Genomic DNA, 10,000 nt, shown 5'->3' on the forward strand with positions numbered 1-10,000 from the left:
TCCTCTGCTGAGCTCTGTCGCCCCCCTGGCGGTGAAAGGACTGTTTCACCTGTTTATTACAGTTTGGGTCGTTGTGTCTCTTTTGAATTAAAACCTGATATTTTTAAATCAGCTCCCAAAACGTTTTGAAATGACCCAAACTGTTGGAAACTCACAAAAGTTAAATTTGAAAAAAACATGTTGAGTTGAAGGGATGAAATCAGCTGACGATGAATCTTCTGGACTCGCTCAAGGAGTCAGAGCAGAAGGGGGCGGGAGCCAGAGTATCAAGAAAAACACAAGAAAATTATGCTTTTTAATGCAAAATACTAAAAAATCTGAAACTTCTGGTTTGAAACAACAAACTATGAATAAATCAATTCAGTCCACATGTCAAAGAGGCTCAATTTTATTGTTTTGGCAGAATTTACATTTTCTGTGTTTTTAGGAAAAACTGAAGCTTCACAACTTAATTCTGTACAATTAAAAAAACGGAATATTCATATAATTGTATTTTTCATAAATATATTGAGTCAGGAGAGAAAATCCTGACGAGCACAAACTGAACGAACAAACGTGGTTGGTCCTTGAAAGAAAGGCGAGAAGGAAATATAGAAAATTTTCACGGAAGCCTCACAGGAAATAAAAAAGTATAAAAAAACAAAGAATATCTACAAAGTGAACAATGATATTTTACATCTATTAAATAATCCCCACAAAACAACCACAGGATTTTTTCTATTTAAAGACAAAAAGAAAAACATGGATGAATCTGACGGACGCAGCACGACCAAGGATCGGATTAGACTTTAGTCCTTGAGCAAGGCACTAAAGCTGTGCTGCTGCTGGAGTGAAGGTTCAGACTCAGGAATCGAACGTTTCCCTGAAGCCGTCGGGTTCCGTCTGGTTCACGTCAGGATCCTTGGTCGAGACGCAGCTGTCAATCAAACATCTGGACTCCAGCGTTTCACAAATATACAAATCATCAGCAGAGTCGAGGAAACAAGACGGTTTCTCCTGCAGCATTAATAACCGGCTCCTCACTGCCAGACGTTGATCCACTTCCTGTGAAAGTGCAGTGACAGAAGCTCTGCTGCAGCGCCACCTGGGGGTCGGATCAGTTAGGACACCGCAGAGCGGAGACTAACAGAAACCTTTCTTTTTCAGCTCAGCTCCAAACTGGGCACATTTCATTCACTCCACATTTTCACATTAAATATTAAAAAGCAGCACTTTGTCTGAGTGCAGGCTGCTGCTGCCAGATTTTCATTTTTACAATATATTTTATATATTAGGACGTTTTTTTGCAAACTTCTATATCGACAGGAGTTTAAAGACGAGATCTGAACTTTCTAGTTTTTTCTGTTTCCTGCAGGAAAAGAGTTGTTTGGAAAAGAAGAGGAAAGTTACTCGTGTTAAGAGATAAAGTGATTTCAAAAACAATTTCAGGTTTTTCTTCTTCTCCATGTTTCCCCCCCGTCCGTCGCTCTTCTGCACATCACTATGGCGACAGCCCCTAGACCCCCTCTGATTGGCTGATTAGATATTCCGCTGTCCGCCGGCGGGCAGGCAGCGGTTGCCTCGGAGACGTTGGCGAGGAGGACGGGTGGTGGCGTCCTCGGAGCGAGGTGTGGTTGCCGTGGTGGTGGTGGTGAGGGTTGTGGTGGGAGGGGGGGGTGTGGCGGCGGGTCGCGGAGAGACGGCGGGACGGCGGAGGACTTGATGGGGACGATCCGAGTGTCCATGACCTCACAGTCGACCCTGCATCATCATCTCGTAGCCTCGAGACGTGTTGTACAGACTCTCTGAGAAACAAAGGCTTCATGTGATTCTCATGTTTCCACCACGTCCTGCAGCCAGCAGGGGGCGTCACAGGAGCAGGCATCATATTCATAATGGAGCTGATCTCAAAGTAAATGTTTCATAATTATTAAAAAAATTGATTAATTATCAGCTTTGCTTTGTTCCACAGATTGTTTCTCACCGTTAACGGACCATCGCCGGCATCACCAGAGACATCTTGGGTCGGCTGGGTTTTATTGTGGCTGATGGCCGGTAACAGCAGGTGGTCCTGTAGGGGGCGACAGAGGACACATTCAGGACTGTTCTCTCTGTCACTCACACGCTTTCCATGTTTAATAATCCAGTGTTTCGTGACGATATAAATTTATGTGCGAGTCATTTCCTCGTAGACTTAGAAACCAGTGGAGGTCGCCCCCAGCTGGTCATTAGAGAGAAGACATGTTTTAGGCTACGTCCGATGGTCCAAATGCTGCGTTAGACAAACTGCATCATGGGATTGATACGTACCCGTCGGAAGGAGACCACGTAGAAAGTGTCCTCCCTGCGCTCGATGGCGTCCAGGAAGTCGCTGTACGTGACCTCAGGACCAGGAAGAACCTGCAGCTGGCTGCAGAGACAAAGGGGTCAGAGGTCACCACTTCCTGAAACACTGGTCAAACCGCTGTGCTTCCTTCAAATCACCCTAACCCAAACCCTAACCCTAACCCCTAACCCCTGAACCCTAACCCCTAACCCCTAACCCTAACCCTAACCCTAACCCCTAACCCTAACCCTAACCCCCTAACCCTAACCCCTAACCCTAACCGTATTTATGTTTTTGAAGAAGAAGAGTTTGTTGTTTTAAAATGTGATTGAATCTGAGCAGCAGATCAAACAGGGGGGGTGGGGGGGGGGGGGGGGGGGGGGGGGGGGTGGGGGGGTCTCGTACCTCTCCAGGGAGCGATGAGTCGGAATCGGCAGATATCTGGAGAAGTTCGTCTTCCTCAGCTGAGCTTTCTGTAACACAACAACGGAATTGTTCATTTACGAAGACGAAGAAGATGAAGAAGATGAGGGTGAAGAAGAGGAGCTGTGTCACTACCAGGGCGATCTTCGCCTTCTTGGCAATCTTTGGTTTCCTCCAGATTTCTTCCTGTCGATCTGATGTCTCTGACCCTCTCAGATACTATTCTCTGTACCTACCTCGCGCCAACCTGAGGAGCCACAGAGCGTCAGGAGACACGAGCTCAACAACAAACTGCTTCTGTGTCGAGTCGACAAAGAGTTCAAACCTCAGCGACTCGGAGCGATTGAACTGCCGACAGTCTGAGGAGGTGAAGTACCGATCGATGTCCTGAAGAACCAGGTCCTTCATGTCGCTGAAGACGTCGCTCAGGTTCCTGTGAGAGAGAGAGAGAGAGAGACACACACACACACACACACACACACACACACACACACACCACACACACACACACACCACACACACACACACACACACACACACACACACACACACACCACACACACACACACACACACACACACACACACACACACACACACACACACACACACAAGTTCAACAACTACCGTCCAGCTGGTTTCCTGTGATGTCACTTCCTCCAGAAACATGAATTCTAAACGTTCTTTCACAGATTTCTACACAAACACAAGTTTGTCTCTTCTGCAGGCGACACTTGGATCAAACAAACACAATAAACTAAACGGTGAACGTGAGGAAGTCCGAACACGTTTGTTCTTTTTGTGCAGAGACGTTGATTCAGTTTATTAAATCTGATTCTGCAGCTGAATTTCAAACGACTGAACTTTGACGTCATCAGCGTAGAGTTCAGAGTTCTTCTCACCTGAAAGGAAACGACTCTGCAACAAATCCGTCCGCCTCCGCTCCGTCCTCCTCCGTCTCCGTCTTGTCCTCCTCTCTGCTCGGAGGCGGAGGCGCCGCCCTCGCCTGCCGCGGCGCCGGTCGCTGCCTCGATCTCCAGCAGCTGGCGTCCTGTGTACCACACGCCACTGTCCTGAGGACCCGGGGACAGCTTCCTGTCCGTGATGCTGCAGAGACGAGGACCAGCACAGTGAGACACCAGGAAACCACGATGGACCAAGCTGCTTGCTCACAAGATGCAGCGTTCATATCCCAGAGGCTTCAGCTTCATTGTTGTGCAGAGAAGTGTCGTCCATCTTATTTACATCATTGAAAGAGAGAGAGAGTGTTTGTGTGATGATACCTGACGGGTCCGAAGCTGAAGGTCATGAAGAGCAGAACCGCCATGACACACACGGCTCGTTTGTTTCCTGCTGAGTCGCCTGCCCTGAGAAACAACACACGTCACCAACAGTCAAATAAACATCTACACATAAATATGAAATGTGATGAGTTTAGAATTTTCTAAACTTGATGTGACTTTGTGTTTGTTTGATTTTCTAACAGGAAGTCTCAGACTTGTGTTGTTTTTCCAGATGTTCCTTGTTGGAGATGTGTTACAGATGTGGAGAGCCTCATTAAAGAAGAACTGATTTCTGATTGGTCGTATTACTCCTCCTCTCTGACCTCTTTCCCAGCCAGTCGCTCCCTCAGAGCCTGGTTCTCCCCTCCGGAGTCGCTCGTTCTCCTGCTGCGCCTCCCTCAGCTGACCCTCACAGGAGCTGCAGGTACTCCTTCTTCTCTTCCTGGACTGACACGCAGACTCTCGGTTCTTTATCATCCTCTGCTGCCGCTTCAGCACCTTCATCTGCAGCAGGAGAGAGAGAGAGAGGGATGGACATCTTATGAAATCTTAGGAGAAAGAGGACAGAGGACGTTTCTATGGACATTGTGTGTAGTGTGTGTTTGTCCTGGGATGTGAGACACTGGTATTTTACATCCTGATGGGACCAGTTCACCCTCTGACTGGTTATGATGTGATTTTAAAAAGTGAAGCTCTGAGTCATTTGAAAGAATCGTTGCTTCCTCTGGACTCACATCGACGTCCCCGGAGCAGCTGCCAGGCAGAGTGGAGGTGGCCGGCACGATGGGTTTGCTGGTGGGGGGGGCCGTGGGACTGGAGCAGTGCTGGGTGATGGAGGGAGACACCGGCTCCAGTTTGACGATGGCCGGAGCGGAACGAGACAGACGGACTGAGACAGGACGACTAGAGGAGGAGGAGACGCTCATTACTGTTGTGATACAGCAGCACAACACACACACACACACACACACACACACACACACACACAACACACACACCACACACACACACACACACACACACACACACACACACCACACACACACACACACACACACACCACACACACCACACACACCACACACACACGTCTCTTACCGGGTCGGGCCTGGTCCATGGGGGGGAGGCCCTGTAGTATGAGGGTCTTAGCCGGAGCAGGTCCCTGGGGGACAGGAAGTGAGGCGACACACAGGGGTCGGGGCTGGAGGGGGGGCTTCGTGCTCAGGATGGTGCTGGTCTTCAAACGTGGCGGACCTCGGCAGCACTGGGGGGGGGGGGGTACATGAATTCAGTTTCACTACGGAAGATTTCAGCTCGTCAACACAACAAGAAAAACACACTGTACGTACACACACACGCACGCACACACAGACACCACACACTACTTTTCCTGGATCACGTGTTGCATGTGCTCACCCTGTCGTCTGCACCCCCCGATCTGCGCAGCCCGTCAACGGCGTCTGCAGCTGTGTCTGCGGAGGGGGGGGGCACGGCTGAGGTGGCCACAGTCACCTCCATGGCTCCGAGCGGGGGGGACAGCACGTCTCCGTACATGTACGGGGGAGTGGGGGGGTTTTCACCTTTAACTGTGACCTGGACAGAACCAGACCGGAAACCTTCTTTACTACAAAGCGATTCATGTTTTATATGAAATCATCACTGTCAGTTGGAGCCGATGATTTATGGATTCACGTTTCATAAATCAGATGATTGACCAGAGCCTTCGATCATGTGACAGAAGAAATGTCCTCACCTGAGGTTCTGGTGAAGACATGGAGCAATCAGAGGAGAGTGATGACGCCGGAGAGAGAGGCTCTGCTTTCACCTGGAACACTGCACACAGACACACACAGACACACACACACACACAGACACACACGTCAACAAAACACACTGAAAACTGCAGAACATGATCAATTCTCTCTTAACAAATAAAAAACTTACACATTTCCACTGGTAACGGCTGAGTTATCGTCATTTCATTTTTGTTTCCCAGTTTTTCTCCTTCAGAGACAAAAGATAGTTCAACGTGAATCTGATAACTACACACATTTACACACATGCACACACATTTACACACATGCACACACATGCATATAGAATCTATTTAAGATGTAAATTGTGAGTTTAAAAGGAGAGAGACACAGAGGAGAAGCAGTTTGATTAATTCAGCATCTTAAGTAACGTAGGTCCAGAAATCCACTAATGAAAGTTCAGTAACATAATGTTAAAGAACCATTTTAATAAATCTGCAGCACAAAAACAAAACTTCACAATGCGTTTAATTAAGAATCTGGATTCAGAACTTAATACTTTTAATGACACATTCGTCTGATTCGCTGCTCGTTACCTGTCAGCAGGTTGTCATCACTGTGGTGCCATGGAGAGGGGGGGCTGTCAGGGTCAAGGGTCAGCACGAGGTCGTTGTCAAACTGTGAGAGGTCAGAGGAAGGGAGAGGGAGAGAGAGAGAGAGAGAGAAAGAGAGGGAAGAGAGAGAGAGAGAGAGGGAAGAGAGAGGGAAGAGAGAGAGAGAGAGAGAGAGGGAAGAGAGAGAGAGATTGGAGTCTGGATGAAAATAAGGCCAAAGAACGAACGAACGAACAAGCTTGTGTGTGTGTGTGTGTGTGTGTGTGTGTGTGTGTGTGTGTGTGTGTGTGTGTGTGTGTGTCCATCAGCCTGATTATGCTCTGACCCTTCATCTCTATCTACTGAGGGATGAAGAGCAGCAACAGAAGAAGAGGAATTGAAGTCACATTCAGACTTTCGCTGACAGGAAATGATGTAAACTAACTTCCTGTGTGTGAGACCTGAACCTAGCACCTGTGACCTGTGTGAAGGAGCGGTTTTGTTGCCTGTTGTTGTCATTGTCGTACCGTGGTGTGGTATGTGCGCCCCCGGGTGCAGGCGGCGTCCTCCCCCTCCTCCATGTTCTCACACTGGTACAGGCAGGCATCTGACGGGAAACAGGTTCAAAGAGCTCGTGAGCCGTGAAGAAGAAAAACTAAAACACACATTTGTCAAATTCCAGCTCTGAACATGCAAATCAGTCACGACTTGTTATTCAAGTTCCAACAAACACAGAGCAGCAGCATGTGAACTCCTCAGATCAGGAAGTCAGAACCATTGTGACGGTCAGAGGTCCTCACAGGCGTAGAGAGGGAGATGGTGTCTCCTGCTGAGGAGTCCGGAGGAGGTGCACTGCTCTTTAAGAGGAACACCTCCTGAACCCCTGGTCACACCTCCACTGACCCTCAACAGACGCATCAGATTCATCAATTCACTCTATTCATCAATATGACATAAACGTCCTGGAAACCAACGCCACCCAGACCATGACCACCATCTCTCCCATCATGCCTTCCTCCTTTCCTCTCCCTCCTCTTCCTCCCCTCCCCACCCCAGTCCCTTGTAGCCGGTCTCCCAGTCCCTTGTAGCGGGTGGAGACGGAGACTCTCCTCTCTCCTCTTCTCTCCTGTCTCCCTCTCCCTCTCCCTCCCCTCCCACCCAGTCCCTTGTAGCCGCTGTCCCAGTCACTTGTAGCGGGTACAGACGGAGACTCTCCTCTCTCCCTCTCCTCTCTCCCTCTCCTCTTCCTCCCCTCCCAGTCCCTTGTAGCGGGTGGAGACGGAGACTCTCCTCTCTCCTCCCTTCTTCTCTCCCTCTTCCTCCCCTCCCACCCCAGTCCCTTGTAGCCGCTGTCCCAGTCCCTTGTAGCGGGTACAGACGGAGACTCTCCTCTCTCCCTCTCCTCTCTCCCTCTCCTCTTCCTCCCCTCCCAGTCACTTGTAGCGGGTGGAGACGGAGACTCTCCTCTCCTCCTCTTCTTCTCCTCTTCCTCTTCTCCTCTCTCCCTCTCCTCTTCCTCCCCTCCCACCCAGTCCCTTGTAGCCGCTGTCCCAGTCCCTTGAAGCGGGTACAGACGGACACTCACCCCAGTCCTCGCTGGTCAGGAGGTTATCAGCGAAGAAGCGGGTGTCCAGATCAGAGAGTAGGTCCGTGCTCATCGCCTCAGAGGCGGCGTGAGAGCGTGAGAGTCCGGGGGCTAACGACGAGCTAAGGGCTAACGGCTAACAGCTAGCTGCTAGCTTCAGATGAGGAGTGTTCACTGCAGCTTCTCTTCGTCCGTCTGCTTCCGGGTTGGAGTAGATATATTTATATAGATATGTATATAAGTATCATGTATATACATCTATATATATATATATATAAAGATCTATATATATAAATTGCAGCCACTCGTTTCTCGGAGCTTCTGACACACAAGGAAACAGCTTCTGTTTTACAAAGGTACCGCCCACTTACTGCACGACAGCCAATGAGAGCCAAGGCTCATGAGATTGACGGGAGACCAAACCAATAGAACTGCTCTGAGAACCTCTTCCTGAGGATGTGGGTGTTAAAGATGATTCAGCCCAATCGAGCGGTTGCATTTTGAACGACAGGTCGACGTAGCCAATCAACGGTAGCACATCTTAGGTACACGTATTATTGGCAAGTGTGTTAGCCAATCAGAGTTCACCAGGAAGAAATAAATAGGTCAGGTTAGAGCACTTTGTTTGTAGCTTTAGAAAATAAAAGATTTGAAAAGTGAAAATAAAAGAGTTCAAGAGTTAAAATAAGAGTTCAAGAGTTAAAATACAAGTGTTCAAGGGTTAAAATAAAAGAGTTCAAGAGTTAAAATAAGAGTTCAAGAGTTAAATTAAAGAGTTCAAGGGTTAAAATAAAAGAGTTCAAGAGTTAAAATAAAGAGTTCAAGAGTTAAATTAAAGAGTTCAAGGGTTAAAATAAAAGAGTTCAAGGGTTAAAATAAGAGTTGAAGAGTTAAAATACAAGAGTTCAAGAGTTAAATAAGAGTTCAAGAGTTAAATTAAAGAGTTGAAGGGTTAAAATAAAAGAGTTCAAGAGTTAAAATAAGAGTTCAAGAGTTAAATAAAAGAGTTCAAGGGTTAAAATAAAGAGTTCAAGAGTTAAATTAAAGAGTTCAAGGGTTAAAATAAAAGAGTTCAAGAGTTAAAATAAAGAGTTCAAGAGTTAAATTAAAGAGTTCAAGGGTTAAAATAAGAGTTGAAGAGTTAAAATACAAGAGTTCAAGGGTTAAAATAAAAGAGTTGAAGAGTGAAGTTAAAAGAGCTCATACAGATCTGACTCAACGTGTGAGATGGAAACAGAGAAGTGATCAGATGATGAATCAAACATTAGTGATTTCTGAGGGTTTTAGTCTTTCATCGAAAATGTTCAGTTTTAAAACTGGAGTTAATATCTCACATCAATCATTTAAAAGGTTTGATTTTCACCATCACAGTTAAAGAGTTAAAGAGACATGTCGTCAGATGGAGTGAATGAGGAAGAAGAGAAGGAGCCGGAGGGAGGAGAGGAAATCTCTCTCTCCTTCATCTCTCGCTCTCATCAGACGTCTGTTCTGAAGATGATCTGTTTCATGATTTTCTGTTTGGTTTGGTTTGTACAGACTGAAAACTCCACAGGTACGTTTACTTATTATTATCTTCATTTAATTAATAATCACATATCATTTATCTTCAAATCTTAAATCTTTTATTTAAGCTCCTAGATAACGTTTTATTTTAACATTGTAACCCTTAATATTATTATTGTTACCATCTGTTTTTATTTATAACATTTATCAGAGTCATTCTTTCCATATTTTTTCAGTCTTTCAGTTCATTTATAAGCCTTTTGTGAATTAACACATGGAGGAAAAACCATTTATCAAGAAATTAAAATAATTTTTCTAACATAATAGATATTGAAATAAATCCAGCAGAAACACATTTTGTGAATATAAATGCAAACTGTGATTGATTGATTGATTTCATCCGACTGATGGAAAATTGTGATGAGAAACATTTCAGATTCGGTCGTGAGTTCTTTGAACTTCAGTTTTCACACAGATGTCAAAGTGTCTTTTCATCTGAAGTCACACAAACAACTGACAGAAGGTTTCCAGCCTCTGAGTCGTCGTCTGACTGGA

At 46.5% G+C, this 10,000-nt stretch overlaps 1 protein-coding gene across 1 annotated transcript; it reads right to left on the reverse strand.

The window, feature by feature from the left end:
• Positions 1-372: 372 nt before the first annotated feature.
• atf6b (activating transcription factor 6 beta) lies at positions 373-8,302 on the reverse strand. Its single transcript, XM_053447205.1, is given in 24 exon segments — positions 373-1,649; positions 1,651-1,739; positions 1,741-1,798; positions 1,964-2,010; positions 2,012-2,050; positions 2,290-2,389; positions 2,711-2,778; positions 2,864-2,898; positions 2,901-2,937; positions 3,041-3,161; positions 3,630-3,754; positions 3,756-3,834; positions 4,011-4,094; positions 4,320-4,372; positions 4,374-4,514; positions 4,745-4,887; positions 4,890-4,913; positions 5,109-5,264; positions 5,417-5,603; positions 5,764-5,843; positions 5,955-6,014; positions 6,361-6,442; positions 6,885-6,964; positions 7,943-8,302. Coding segments are annotated over 24 exon segments (2,115 nt in total). The 5' UTR covers positions 8,016-8,302; the 3' UTR covers positions 373-1,495.
• Positions 8,303-10,000: the final 1,698 nt, after the last annotated feature.

Source organism: Pleuronectes platessa, chromosome 18, assembly GCF_947347685.1.
Source record: "Pleuronectes platessa chromosome 18, fPlePla1.1, whole genome shotgun sequence".
Classification (NCBI taxonomy): domain Eukaryota; kingdom Metazoa; phylum Chordata; class Actinopteri; order Pleuronectiformes; family Pleuronectidae; genus Pleuronectes; species Pleuronectes platessa.